A 14,989-nucleotide genomic window follows, 5' to 3' on the forward strand; every position below is an offset into this window, starting at 1 on the left:
ATCCTAGGACGAGAAAGAGTGAAAGTATAAATTATATGATCTATGTTTGCAGAAGAGCAGATCGTGTTCTTTGTTGATAGTCAGCTGTAGTTTCTTAATGTATTATTTATTTTACTTAATTTTAATTTAAAAAATGATGGTCACCAGAGCTGTAGCTGGGATTCAATGCCTGTGTCATCACTCATGAGTGATGAGTCCACTGCTCATGGTGGTCACTTCTTTTGACTTTTTTTCCTTTGATATATACAGAGAGAAATACATATATATATGGGATATAGTGAGAGAGGACAGAGAGAGAAATAGAGACATTTATAGCACTGTTTCTCCACTCTTGAAGCCTCCCCTCTGCAGGTGGGGACTCAGGGTTTTCACTCTAGTGCTTGAGCATTGTAATGTGTGTGCACTCTATGGGGTATGCCACTGCCAGGCCCTTATTTTAAAAAGGAGATGGCCTGGATCCTGCCCAAGATGCACACTGGAATGGGAACTAGATGACCAGGAACAGCGGGTGTGTCTGCAGGAGTGGGGGGGGGTGGAGTATGAGTGGCTTCGGGGAAGCGGTGTGTCCCAGGGAAGCATCTTGCACATTGTGGACAGGTATGGCTAGGGGATGCTAACATGATGCATTGGCCTAGATCTCAGAGACTGTCTCTCTGATCTCCAGGTTCTATAAGGACAGTAACACCTGGGATGTGGACCAGCAGTTTCTGTGGGGACCCGGTCTGCTCATCACTCCAGTTCTGCAACAGGCAAGTGTTCACAGGGAGACACTCCTCTGATGGTCTCTCTGCTCCTCTTCCTACGGCCTTCCAAAGTCCTTCACTTTCAAGAACCTTTTTGCCTCTTCTCTATGGCAAACCCCATTCCTATATCAGAGGCTGAATGGGTCTAGAAGAGAGCATGCTGGGACTTTGGGAAACTGGTCATTGGATACTGTGTTACCAAGTAGCAAGATTTGAGAGTTAGTGCAATAGCTTTCTTGGATAGAGCCTGGATTCCTGTAGAGCCCTCAATGGCATTAAAGAAAACCATGGTGCTGTGGTCTCTCTCTCTCTCTCTCTCTCTCTCTCTCTCCTCTCTGCCTGCTTACATTAAAATAAAAGATTTGAGTTTGGGAGCCAGAAGATAATTCACCTTTATAATGTGTTGCTGTGCGTATGACTCAGGTTCAAACCCTGACACTACATGAAGTACCATGCCACTGAGGAAAGCTCATACAGTGTCTCTCCCTTTCTCCCTGCCTCTGTCTCTGAAGAAAAATAATGAAAAAAGTCGGCCCAGGAATGCTGAAATCACACATATATGAGGCCCTGGCTCTGTAAGAAAAAAAATTTAAAAAGAAAATGTTTAATCAGTAAAAGCTGATACATGGCCATGATGATGAATGTTGTCCTGCTTGGGATATTTCTTTGACTTTGCTAAGTTATTATTCCTATTCTTTATTTCTTTTTTAAAATATTAATTTTCTTTATTTAGTTACTGAATAAAGATAGCCAGAAATCAGAAGAGAAGGTGGTGATAGAGAGGGAGAGAGATACCTGCAAACTGCATACTTCAACACTTGCAAAGCTTTCCTCCCACAGGTGGGGACCAGGGGCTTGAACCTGAGTTCTTGCACACTGTAACATGGGTGTCTAACCAGGTGCACTACCTCCTGGCCCCTCATTCCTATTATTTTTATTACAAGAAAGACTTGGGTTGATAACTGAGGAAAAAAAAAAAGGTCTTCTGTGCATTTTTAGTATATCGCTAGAAAACATTTCCTAGAACCCACTCTAGGTTGAGGAAGAGACCGTGATGCTTGTGCAGAATACCTTTATGCCTGAGGGCAGGGCGTTCCATATTCAGTCCCAGGCACAGCCTTAAAACAGAGATGAGTGGTGCTCTAGTGAAAGAGAGAAAGAAGCAGAGACAGGGGAAAGAAAGAAAGAGAGAAAGAGAAAAAATGAGACAAAGAAGGGAGGGCAGATAACATAGTGATTATGCAAAGATCCCATCATACCTTAGGCTCTAGTCCCATGTTTAATCTCCTGTAGCACCTTAAGCCAGAGTTGAGCAGTACTCTGGTAAATTTAATTAATTAATTAGTAAAAATTAGTAAAAGTAAAACCAAAATATTTTTTTAAAGAGCTATCTATTTTATTCCCTTCCAAGGATAAGCCATGGAGAATAATACTTTGTTTTAATTTCAGGGTGCAGAGAAAGTGACAGCTTACATGCCTGATGCCGTCTGGTATGATTTGGAGACTGTAAGTACCTTTGACTTCTCTGAAACTCCTTTAAAAGACTACAGTCACAACTGTGTAGACAAACAAATGAAAAGGAAAAAAAAAGAGCCGAGAGAGAGAGAGAGAGAGAGAGAGAGAGAGAGAGAGAGAAGTATCCATGCAGGAGAGTTTCTGTAGTGTTTTCTATAAATTTGTAGTTGAGCTAATAAGGGAAGTCTAAGTCACTTCTTGTTAATCAAGATGAAATCTGAAAAAAAAAAAAAACCAACAATAAAAAACTTTCCAGACTTTACTCAGCAATAAGATAACAGCACATATAATTAGCCACACAATTTGTAATAGCCCAAGCTTAGAAGCAAGTTAGGTGTCCAATAACAGATGAGTGGCTGAGAAACGTGTGGTCTGTATACACACTGGGATGCTACACAGCTATGAAAAATAATGAGTTCACCTTCTTTACCTCCTCTTGGTTGAAACTTGAAGGATTTATGTTATGTGAGATAGCCAGAAAGAGAAGGATGAATATGGGATGATCTCACTCACAGATAGGAGTTGAGGGAAAAACAAACAAACAAACAAACAGAAAAGGAAACACAAGATAGAACTTGGACTGGTTTTGCTATATTACACCAAAGTAAAAAGGACTTGGGTTCAGGGGTAGAGTGTGTGTGTGTGGGGAGGGGACAGTGTTGGAGTCCTAGGGCATGGTGATGGAGGTCGACCTAGGCTAGGGGTGAGAGTGTATTTCTCTAAACCAGAAAACTGTATTTCCTATAAACCAATAAACCCCACCGATTAAAACAAAAAAGAGCCATGTACTAATAGAACATCACTTGGGCAGAACTTTGAGGGGTCTTATGGTCAACTTAATCCTCATCAGAAGTCAGATCACTTACTGAAAGCTATTAGTTCACACAATTAATTTTATAGTCTAACCAGGGCAATGGTGCTCTCCAATCTTTCATACCAATGACCAAACAACTTTCTTCTCTTGACTGTCTGACCAGACAGTAATTCAATTGGTTGGGAAGAAGAAGCATGGAAGACTCAATGTTTGGGTAGGAAGGGGGAAGTGAGGGTGCTGTTCTACCAAAGTGTTTGTTTTCTTTGTTGTCATTAGGGAGCCAAAATGAACTGGAGGGGTAATAAAGTGGAGTTGCAACTTCCCAAAGACAAGATTGGACTTCACTTTCGAGGAGGCTACATCTTCCCCATCCAAGAGCCAGCTATGACCACTGTGGCCAGGTACTCCCCTGAGTTACCTCTACAGATGTGACATTGCCTGGTTCCAAATATAGTGATCTTAAGGATCCAAAGACTGCTCTTGTTCTGTTAGAGATGATTTGTTTTCCCTTCAAGCCTTGTAACCTAAGGCAATTCTCAATATGAGTTTAGCTAAACTTTCTTTCTTTCTTTCTTTCTTTCTTTCTTTCTTTCTTTCTTTCTTTCTTCCTTCCTTCCTTCCTTCCTTCCTTCTTTCCTTTCCTTTCCTTTCCTTTCCTTTCCTTTCCTTTCCTTTCCTTTCCTTTTCTTTTTTTTTCTTTCTTCTCTTTGACAACCAGGGTTATTGTCGGAACTTGATGCCATTTTTTTTCCTTTCTGTACTTTTTCTATTTCATAAGACAGAGAGAAATTGAGAGGGGAGAGGGAGATAGAGATGGAGAGATAAAGAGAAATACCTGCAGACCTGCTTCACCACTCCTGAAGCTTGCCCCTTACAGGTAGGAAGCAGGGCTATCACCCAGGTCCTCACGTGTGGTAATCTGTGTGCTTAACCAGGTGCACCACTGCCTGGCCTTCTAGTTCTTAGAAGTATTTTAACTTTTTTTTTTTAATCAGTCCTTATTACTGCCTTGGTTATGTGGTAATTATGTTTAATCTTAAAATAATTAAGGTAATATTTGTAGCTTTTACACTTCCTAGCAAATGAAAAGTGTTAAATAATTAAAATAAAAACAGATGATTTGCTGCTAATGGAGCTTGATTTGCACGGTGGAAAGCTGAACTGTGAAAGAATTCAGTCAAGAATGTGAGGTCATAGGGGATGCAAGAGGTGCAGGAATTTGCTGGTAATCTAGAGGACTGGAGAAAGGAAAGATCCCAAATGAAATGACTTTCTCCCTCTCTTTCCTCTCTGTCTCTACTTCCATCTATTTTACCATCCTTTGATTACTGTTTTGTGTCTCCTATTCTCAATTATAAATCAAATGACTGGAATTTTTTTGCTCTCAAAAAATAAAAGAAACAAATTAGGAGAGTTGCCCCTATATAAATGAGCTCATTTATCTTCTTGCCTGTTGTATCAAAATAGTTTTAGAAAGAGGAAAAAGATCCTCCCATCTGCAAAATTAAAATTTTATGTGTAGCATCTCAAAAATTGTTCTGCTAAACCATTTTTTGCCTAGGATTTCTTTCTTTCTTTCTTTCTTTCTTTCTTTCTTTCTTTCTTTCTTTCTCACACTGCTCAGCTCTGGCTGATGGTGATGAGGGGGACTGAACCTAGGACTTTAGAACCTCAGGCATAAGAGTCTCTTTGCATAATCATTATGCTATCTACCCCCCACAGACTTCTTTCTCTTCTAATAGTGCATAGTTTATATTAATAGCTGTATCAGTACCTTTAACTGTAGCCATTGCAATAATCCTGGTGTTTCACTTCTTTCCTCCTACCTGGAAGCTTACTGCTAATTATGGGATGGCATCTATACCTCTGTCACCCTCTTCACCTTTGAGTTAGCTGTCTCTCTCTTGTGACATGATCAATTCTGATGAACGATACTTCTGCTGATTTTGCTCTTAAACCTGATGAAAAGAATCATCTGATGCTGGTAACCTTTCCCATTTGAAATTTGGTGGAAACAGTCCCAGATCCTCTGCAAACTTCTTTTTGATTTCTAAGTCTTTGTGTCTGACATAAATTCTGCTTCTCATAGTCGACGGAACCCTCTTGGTCTCATCATTGCCTTAGATGACAATAAAGAAGCAAAAGGCGAACTTTTTTGGGATGATGGGGAGACAAGAGGTAAGTAAGTGCATCTCATGACAATGTTACTTTTTCTGTTTCTGAACCTGCATCTTTGAGTCCCTCCTGGTGGTTATTCAGCTATGGGAGTGACTGCATCATGAATTTTACCATTAACCAGTCAAGTAAAGCTAAGCTTGTTTGGGTCACATTGTCTAGAGATGGTGGTAGATGGACCATAGAAGAAAGAAACGACATCCCCACCTCTCTCCTCTTGAAGATTAATACATATAAATTTCTTTTATTGTTAACAGACATTTAAAAGAAAGGGCTTTGGCATTGTTACATTCATTCAGTGTGACTGTCTTCTTCCAAATATGTATGAACAAATGTCAGAGATATGAAAAACACATGCTAGCCAAAGTGCGATTACACTTCGCTGATTTGCATGTATCTAATATTAGATTTCTTAAATCACATTTTTTTCCTCTTGGTTCTAATGTATTAACAATTCTTTCTTCTTTCTTTTTCTTTCCTTTTTTTTTCTTTGCTTCTAGGGTTATTCCTGGGACTTGTTGCCTATACCATGAATCCTCTGTTCCTGGAGGCCATTTTCCCCATTTTTGTTACCCTTGTTGTTTTATTGTTATCATTGTTATGGCTATTGTTGTTGGATAGGACAGAGGGAAATGGAGAGAGGAAGGGAAGATAGAGAGGGGAAGAGACAGACAGACACCTGTGGACCTGCTTCACTGCTTGTGAAGTGACCCCCCTGCAGGTGGGGAGCCAGAGGCTGGAACCAGGATCCTTACACTGGTCCTTGAACTTTAAACCATGTACACTTAACCTACTGTGCTACTGCCCAGCCCCCTTCTTTATTTCTCTATCTCTTCCTTCCTTTCTTCCTCCATCCTTTCCTTTGTTTCACATCCTCTTCCTCCTTCTTTTCTGATAGAACAGAGAGAATTTAAGAGGGGTTGGGGAGATAGAGAGGGAGAGAGGAAGAGACACAGCTGCAACACTGCCTCACTGCTCTTTGAAGCTTCTTCCAGCCCCCACCCCCTGCAGGTGGGGACCATGGGCTTGAACCCTTGCACTTGGTAATGTGTGTGCTTAACCAGGTGCATGACCACCACTGGACCAGTCCCCTATATAAACAACTTTTATGGCTCAAGCATAGGAAATAAGTTCACTTAAGGCATATATATGCCTAGGAAATACTAGGAAGGGACCCTTCTTGAGGTTAATGTAAAAAGGAAATGGTAAAGAAGAGGGTTGCCCTTGGAGACTGTGTATTATACAGTTTGTCCTTCTCAAGATGCAATTTCAAAGAGAAGCAGGTTAAGGGTGCAGACAAGATTACTTACCTCAGAGGTACCTAATTTCTCATACACATGGCTCATGTTTGAGTCCCCTGCATATTAGATGAGAACTAGGCTGAAATCTGTTCTGTAGTGGAAATACCAGAGTCTCACCCATCTTTTTCTCAATTTTAGATACCGTGGCTAATCAAAACTATCTGTTGTGTGAGTTTTCTGCCACTCAAGTGAGTATCATATTTTATGAACATCAGATATGGAATGTTGTCTGCCATTAGCTTGTGTGTGTACTTCTATTTGCAATTTCATATGTGTGTATGATTTTATTAGGTGAGGACATCTTAATTATGACTGAATTCCTAATAACTACATGTCTCTATTTAAAAAAAAGAGAGACAAAGGGGGTTGGGTAGTAGCACATCAGGTTAAGCGCACACAGCGTGAAGCACACCAACCTGTGTAAGGATTCTGATTTGAGTCCCAGGCTCCTCACCTGCAGGGGGATTGCTTCACAAGCAGTGAAGCAGGTCTGCAGCTGTCTATCCTTTTCTCTCCCCTCTATCTTCCCCTCCTCTCTTGATTTCTTTCTGTCCTATCCAACAGAAACAACAGCAATAACAATATAATAATACCAACAGCAAGAGCAACAAAAATGGAAATAATGGCCCCCAGGAGCAATGGGTGATAACCTTTGAGGCAAAAAAAAAAAAAAAAAAAAAAAAGACAATGACATGGTTAAATCAAAGAAATCTTCTAAAATCTATTTTGAAAAGTTTCTGTTTGTGTATCACCCTCTATTTATCTTTAAATCAAAGAAGTATTTAAAATTATATTATATTCTTAGAGAACACATTAGTAGAGCCAACAAAGAACTAGTCAAAGACTTGTAACCATCTGGATGGTGTGAGAATTTGTATGTTTTAGGCAAACTTTTCTGTTTAACTGTTACAGAACAGCTTGAATGTAAGGAATTTGCAGTCAACCTACAAAGACCCCAATAACCTCATATTTAAGGATATTGCAATCTATGGGACCCAGGAACCAAAGGATATTGTAGTGAAACAAAATGGCGTCACAATTCAAATGTCTCCTCAAGTCAACTATGATCCTAAACTACAGGTAAAAAGCTGTTTTGTTGATTTTCTTTATCAACATCCCTACATACCTTGTTATGTGTCTTCTTGCCAGAATTGCCTGGATTTCTGAAGGACTAGAGAACACTCTGAGACCTGGGAAGGAATAGTCAGAGGATCGGGAAAGAACAAAGTGGGGACTAGAACCAGATGGAATTATGACTGGGATAAGGCAAAAATGGTCTTTTCCTTCAGTTTTCTGTTCTTTCTGGTTGGGTCAGAGGAAGAGAAAGTTAGGAGTCGGGATACAGCATTGGAGATAAAGTGGCTCTAAGAGCAGCTGATGGCTACTGGAAAGGTGAAGTTGGGAGGTGGTTTCTCTTTAGTTAGTACTTTGAAATGTATTACTTTTTCTTCCTACTAGATTGAGATATGTAGACACTAGCTCCAAGAACACATTCTTTCTCAATATTTTCATTGATGCTTTAACATTGTAGTTTAACACTGTAGTATTATTATGTGATTTCAGGGGTATAGTTTCACACTTAGATATGTGTGTGCAGCTCGTAGAGTTCCTGTCCTCCCTTGACAACCATACTTTTCATAAAGTCTGAGAGAAATTTTGGTTGCTTTATTTTTTCCTACATTTTTTTCCCACCAGAGTTATTACTGGGTTCTGGACCCGCATGATTTCTCTGCAACCAACAGATTCTTTTTTAGTTAATTATTAATTTTTTAGGTAGAGAGATAGGCAAAGATAGAAGGAAAGACATGATAGCAGTAGTAAACCACATGTGAAATATCCCCCATGCAAATGCTCCCATGTGGTAGCCAGGAGCTCTAGTCCAGGTCCTTGTTCCTTGTGTATGGGCAAGTGTTCATCCTATGAAATGATTCATATTCCCCCCCTATTTTTTCAATATTAATTATTTTAATATTAATTTTTCAACATTAATTGTTTTAGCCATCTACATTACACATATGAGTGAAACCACCAAATATCTGGACTCAGAAAAGTTGACGAGGTTAATAACTACTTAGTGGCAATCTTGATGAGATGATTTTTTCATCATTTTTAATGAGAACTGGTGATATTCCTGAACAATCTGTGGTCTGTTCTTTGGGGACCTTAGCTTTATGAGGGATCCTTGTCCCCAAAACTCCACATAGTGGATATTCCAAATGACCTAGTGTTGAGAAGAGCGGGAATAACATGTTTTATGAGAGACAGTCCTTATTTGGACAAGATAAATACATCTACTCTTTTTTTTTTTTACATCTACTCTTCTAATATAGTGATATATTGATGAGATTTCACATTTTTCCTTAAAACAACATTGAGATGCATACATTTTTATGTTAGGAATAAAATATTACATCTGTTATGCATACAGCTAAGTGAAAGGCCTTCAAAAGTACATGTATGAAAACAAACTCAATGCATGTTTGTTAAATTACATACTATATGTATGCTCTTTAAATTTCTTTACTGGGAACTTAATGTTTTACATTTGACAGTAAATGCAAGAGTTTGTACATGTATAGCATTTCCCAGTTTTCCATGTAACAGTACAATCCCCACTAGGCCCTCCATCATCCTTTTTGGACCTGTTTCCTCCCCCCGATCACTCACCCCAGAGTCTTTTACTTTGGTGCAATATGCCAACTCCAGTTCAGGTTCTACTTGTGTTTTCTCTTCTGATCATGTCTTACAACCTCTGCATGAGTGTGAGATCATCCCATATTCATCTTTCTGTTTCTGACTTATTTCACGCAACATGAATTTTTCAAGGTCCATCCAAGATCTGCTGAAAGCGGTGAAGTCGCCATTTTTAATATTCCATTGTGTATCTAGACCACTACTTGCTCAGCCACTCTTCTGTTGTTGGAAACCTGGATTGCTTCTAGGCTTTGGTTATTACTAATTCTGCTGCTGAGAACATATGTGTGCACAGATAGTTTTGGATGGGTGTGTTGTTTTCCTTGGGATATGTTCCCAGGAGAGGAATTGCAGAGTCATAGGGTAGGTCCATGTCTAGCCTTGTGAGAGTTCTCCAGATTGTTCTCGACAGAGGTTGGACCAATTTACATTCCCACCAGCAGTGCAGGATCATTCCTTTGACCCCACAACCTCTCCAGCATTTGCTGCTGTTACCTTTTCTGATGTGTGACATTCTCACAGGAGTGAAGTGGTATCTCATTGTTGTCTTTATTTGCATTTCTCTGATAATCAAATACTTGGAGCATTTTTTCTTGTGTTTCTCAGCCTTTTGGATCTCTTCTGTGGTGAATATTCTGTCCATGTCCTCTCCCCATTTTTGGATGGGGAGACTTAAAAGTAGAGGTATTAGTTCTTCTTTGAAGGTTTTGTAGAATTCATTTGTAAAACCATCTGGTCCAGGACTTTTATTTTTGGGAAGGTTTTTGATAATTGCTTCAATTTCATTAGCTGTGATGGGCCTATTCATGTTATCTAGTTCCTCTTTATTTAATTTTGGAAGTTCATAGGTATCTAGGAAATCATCCATTTCTTCCAGGTTCTCTAGTTTGGTGGTATATAGTTGTTCATAGAAGTCTCATATGATATGCTGAATTTCTGAGATTCTAAGGGGTAAGATTTTTGGCATAGAAAAGCACAAGAAGAATTTAGACCAGAAGTAGTCATAATATTTAGAATGTGATTCTACAACTAGATAGGCAAGAAGTTCTGCTTTAAATATTGATAATTAAAGAATAGATAAACCTAAGACAAGTCCATAGAGAATGTTGAATACTTTAATTAGTGAGTGGGATTCAAAGTTATTTGAAGTTTTGAAGTTTTAAATTTGGAGAAATGAAGAGACTAGAGCATTAGTAAAAAATGTACAATTTTACAATAGATAAAGACTCAAAGAATTGAGGTGATTTGTCTAAAATTTCTGTAGAAGCATGGAAGAGAGAGTCAAGGGGCAAGGAGTGGTGCACCCCATAAGAGAACATATTACAGTGCACAAGGACCCAGGTTCAAATCCCTGGTCCCCACATGCAAGGGGAAAACTTTGTTAGTGGTGAAGCAGTGCTGCTGTGTTTCTCTTCCTCTCTTCCTCCCCCTGCACTTTCTATTTTTGCCTGTCTCTATCCAACAAATAAAGGTAATAAAAAAGAGAAGAGAATCAAGCCACATAATTTTTATTTATTTATTTATTTATTTATTTATTTATTTTAATAAAATGGTGATATTGACAAGACCATAGGATAAGAGGAGTATAATTCCACCATCAGAACTCCCTATCCCATCTGTCCCATGCCCCTGAAAGCTTTCCTATTCTTTATCCCTCTGGGAGTATGGACCCAGGGTCATTCTGGGGTGCAGAAGGTGGATGGTCTGGCTTCTGTAATTCGCCACTGAACATGGGCATTGGCAGGTCGATCCATATCCATACTCCCAGCCTGTCTCTCTCTTTCCCTAGTGGGGCGGGGCTTTAAGATGGCGGGATTCTAGGACACATTGGTGGGGTCCTCTGCCTAGTGATTTTTATTTCTGTGCTCTTGTAATCATCCCAGACTGATGGTGGTGGTGGGGGGGGGGATGACTTTGAAAATGGGAGGCAGGTAGTTAAATTTTTTCTCTTTAAAAATATTTATTTACTTTATTTAATCAGACAGAGACATTGAGAGAGGGTGGGGACATGAAAGGGGAAGAGAAAGAGAGATACCTGCAGCACTGACTCATGGCTCATGAAACTTCTCCTTTGCAGATAGGGACTAATTGAGCCACTGCTCAGTCCCAGGGTGTGTGTGTGTGTGTGTGTGTGTGTGTGTGTGTGTGTGTGTGTGTGTATTATGCTACAAGGGAAAAGACATAAGGGAGCTTTCTTAACAAAATAAGGAAGAGGAAGAGAAGGAGTTACAAAAGGGAAGAAATGATTGACTACAAAAGGTTTTATATAGCCTACCTTTTCTGGTATGTTATATTCAGGACACTGATGGAATTTTGACAGTTCTCTGTTTCTGCTGAATGCACCCTCTCTCATGTAACTTTTAAAATATGCAATCTTATATTTTGTATTTCTTGTCTTCTTTTTTCCTTTTCTAAAATTTTTTGATTAATGATTTAATAATAACTAACAAGATGGTAGGATAAGAGGGGAACAATTACATACAGTTCCCACCACCAGAGTGTCCCATATCCTCCATTGGAAGTTCCCTATTCTTTATCTCTCTGAGAATATGGATCAAATTTCTTTATGAGGTGCAGAAGATGGAAGGGCTTCTGTAATTGCTTCTCCACTGGACATGGGCATTGGCAGGTCAACCTATATTCCCTGCCTATTTCTATCTTTCCCTAGTGGGGTAGGGCTCTGGAGAGGTGAGACTTTGGGATACATCTGGTGAGGTTTCTCTGCTTAGGGAAGTCAGGATGGAATCCTAGTAGTGTCTGCAACTTGATAGCTGGAAGCCGATAATATATAAAGCAGGACAAATTGTTTAATAAACAGGAACCCAAAGTTAGTAACAGAGCAGGGGAAATTAGGGTTTTGTGTGGGAAGAAGCTAGGAAGTTTATTTTAGGTATGTTCTAAGAGGCCAATGACTTTAGTAAATTTTGTCTGAGCCTGAGAGCAAACATGTAGGTTGGCTAAAAGTATTGTCTGGGAAAATGGTGTCACAATTCCTTGTATACTTAAGCTTTGTTAGTCTAATTTTACTTCCTCTCCTAAAGGAAGTTTCAGATCTTAAAAGGCCATTGTTCTAAAGATAAACTTCTTTGCAATTTTCCCATTCTAATAGGTTGCCCATATCACAGAACTTAATCTTGTCTTGGGAGAAGAATACACAATGGAGTGGAAGCTGGTAATGAGAGATGAAGAAAAAATAGACTGTTATCCTGACCAAGATGGTGCCAATGAAGCAAAGTGCCTTGCACGTGGCTGTGCCTGGGAGGTAAGCTTGGTGACCTGGTTAACGTACCTTAACGTCTTCTACACTTTACCTTCGATATCATGAGCACTTGTGCCTGATAGAGGTCTTATAAAAGAAACCTAGATGTTTATCTGGATGTGAAAGTTAGAAATATGGTTAATTTTTTGCCAAATATTTTAAAAGGAGAGTAAGAATTGAAAGTGCCTAAATGTTCAGCTTCATTGTGTTTGAACTATGTGTCAAAGAGTGCATAAAGAAATGAGTGATGACTCGCTTTTATCTCTCTATAAACCACTTATTTTCCCTCTTGCACTCTCTCTCTCTTCATCCTTCTTCTTCTCATTCTCCTTCCTTTCCTCCTTCCTCTACTGCTACCTTCCCTTCTCCTACTCCTTCTCGCTCGGTCTTTATTTAATTTTCATTTATTATCATCATCATCCTTATTTTACCACAGCACTGCTCAGCTATGGCTTATGACTGTGCTGGCGATTGAACCTGGAAGCACTGGTGACTCAGGCATGACCATCTTTTTGCATAACCACCATGCTATCTCCTCAGCCCTAAATGAACATTTCTAATGCTTATGTAATGGTTAATTTTAAGAAGACATGTGAGCTGACTGGCTTGATTTTCCAGGTGTCTACCATTGATAGAGTTCCCCATTGCTACTTTGTGAAAGATCTATACTCTGTCAGTGATATTCAGTACAACTCAAATGGGGCCTCAGCTGTCATCTCCTTATCATCTTCCCTTTATGCCAATGCTTTCCCCTCCACGCCAGTGAACCCTCTTCGCCTGGATGTGATCTATCATAAGAATGACATGCTCCAGTTTAAGGTAAGGATTTGCAGTAAGTGTGTTGAGTCCTCATTGTCCCTCTTCAGTTCCATTACTATTTGCTTGTCAAGGCTATTGACAGAACCTTAAAAGAGGCTCTTTCTTCTCAGTTAATCCTACTAGATCATTCTCCCGAGGGCAATGAGGAGACCACTGCTGGATGATAATTAACCAAGTAGATAATGCATGGAGGAAAGCGTGAAGACTGACGACCATATCTCCAGCTAGTGTACTGGCAGATGGTGGGGACATTAATTGGAATGGGATCAATAGAAAGGTCAGGACATAGGCAAAATGAGATACTGAGTTCAGTTAGGATACTACCATTGGGATCATGTCATGATCATATGATGGTTATCTGCTTCTCTAGTGATTTAATTACAGGTGAAGTGTGGATGAGGAGGTGCACTGCCTTTAGGTCTATTTCTTTACTGATGTGTAAGTTTCTCAAAGGCACAAATAGGTCCTTTCTTCGTTGGGTTTCTAAATTCTAACATAAGCCATCAAGATCAATAGCATTCAGATGTTTCTAGAGAGTAGATAACAGACCTCAAGTCAGTATAGCACAGCCTAACCTGGATAGAGTTCTTCTAAAGCTTCCATTCCAGACATGATTCACTTTTATAATTATTTGTATTATTATTATTTATTATTATTTGTATCCTTTATCATTTGTATTCTCACCACAGCATGGATACATGGTAGCTGTGTAACGGATTTGAAATATTACATGGACTTGCCTGTTGTAGTTTCTTTGCTTATTTATTTGCCTTGAGGTTGGTGCTTGCACAACTGCTCATAGTGGCCATTTTCTTTCCTTCCTGCTTTCTGTATCTTTCCTTTCCTTCCTTCCTTTCTTCCTTCCTCCCTCCCTCCCTTCCTCCCTTACTTCCTCCCTCTCTCCATTCCTCCCTTCTTCCCTTCCTTCCTTCCTTCCTCCCTCCCTCCCTCCCTTACTTCCTCCCTCTCTCCATTCCTCCCTTCCTTCCTTCCTTCCTCCCTCCCTCCCTCCCTTCCTCCCTTACTTCCTCCCTCTCTCCATTCTTCCCTTTCTTCCTTCTTTACTTCCTTCCTTCCTCCCTCCCTCCCTCCCTCTTCGCTTCCTTCCTCCTTCCTTCCTTCCTTCCTTCCTCCCTCCCTCTTTCCTTCCTTCCTTCCTTCCTTCCTCCCTCCCTCTTTCCTTCCTTCCTTCCTTCCTTCCTCCCTCCCTCCCTCCCTCCCTCTTCGCTTCCTTCCTCCTTCCTTCCTTCCTTCCTTCCTTCCTCCCTCCCTCTTTCCTTCCTTCCTTCCTTCCTTCCTTCCTTCCTTCCTTCCTCCCTCCCTCCCTCCCTTCCTCCCTTACTTCCTCCCTCTCTCCATTCTTCCCTTTCTTCCTTCTTTACTCCCTTCCTTCCTCCCTCCCTCCCTCTTTGCTTCCTTCCTCCTTCCTTCCTCCTTCCTTCCTTCCTTCCTTCCTCCCTCCTTCCCTCCCTCCCTCCCTCCCTCCCTCCCTCTTTCCTTCCTTCCTTCCTTCCTTCCTTCCTTCCTTCCGTCCTTCCGTCCTTCCTTCCTGTAGAAACAGAGAGAAAATAAAAGGGAAGGGGGTGATGGAGGGATAAAACTAGGGAGACACCTGCAGCCCAGGACTTCTGAGCAAGTTTCTTCCCCATGAGCAGGGATTGGGTTTCTG

At 40.3% G+C, this 14,989-nt stretch overlaps 1 protein-coding gene across 4 annotated transcripts in view; it reads left to right on the plus strand.

Annotated features, from left to right (window-relative positions):
* Nucleotides 1-14,989, plus strand: part of MGAM (maltase-glucoamylase) — a 169,720-nt gene that overhangs the window by 109,109 nt on the left and 45,622 nt on the right. For all 4 annotated transcript variants that reach the window (XM_060196722.1, XM_060196721.1, XM_060196723.1 and 1 more), the window contains 8 exons: nt 665-749; nt 2,193-2,249; nt 3,349-3,473; nt 5,162-5,250; nt 6,687-6,736; nt 7,461-7,628; nt 12,352-12,504; nt 13,120-13,320. In XM_060196722.1, coding sequence (XP_060052705.1) covers nt 665-749; nt 2,193-2,249; nt 3,349-3,473; nt 5,162-5,250; nt 6,687-6,736; nt 7,461-7,628; nt 12,352-12,504; nt 13,120-13,320 — 928 coding nt within the window. The remainder of the gene's footprint in view (nt 1-664; nt 750-2,192; nt 2,250-3,348; nt 3,474-5,161; nt 5,251-6,686; nt 6,737-7,460; nt 7,629-12,351; nt 12,505-13,119; nt 13,321-14,989) is intronic.

Source organism: Erinaceus europaeus, chromosome 8, assembly GCF_950295315.1.
Source record: "Erinaceus europaeus chromosome 8, mEriEur2.1, whole genome shotgun sequence".
Classification (NCBI taxonomy): domain Eukaryota; kingdom Metazoa; phylum Chordata; class Mammalia; order Eulipotyphla; family Erinaceidae; genus Erinaceus; species Erinaceus europaeus.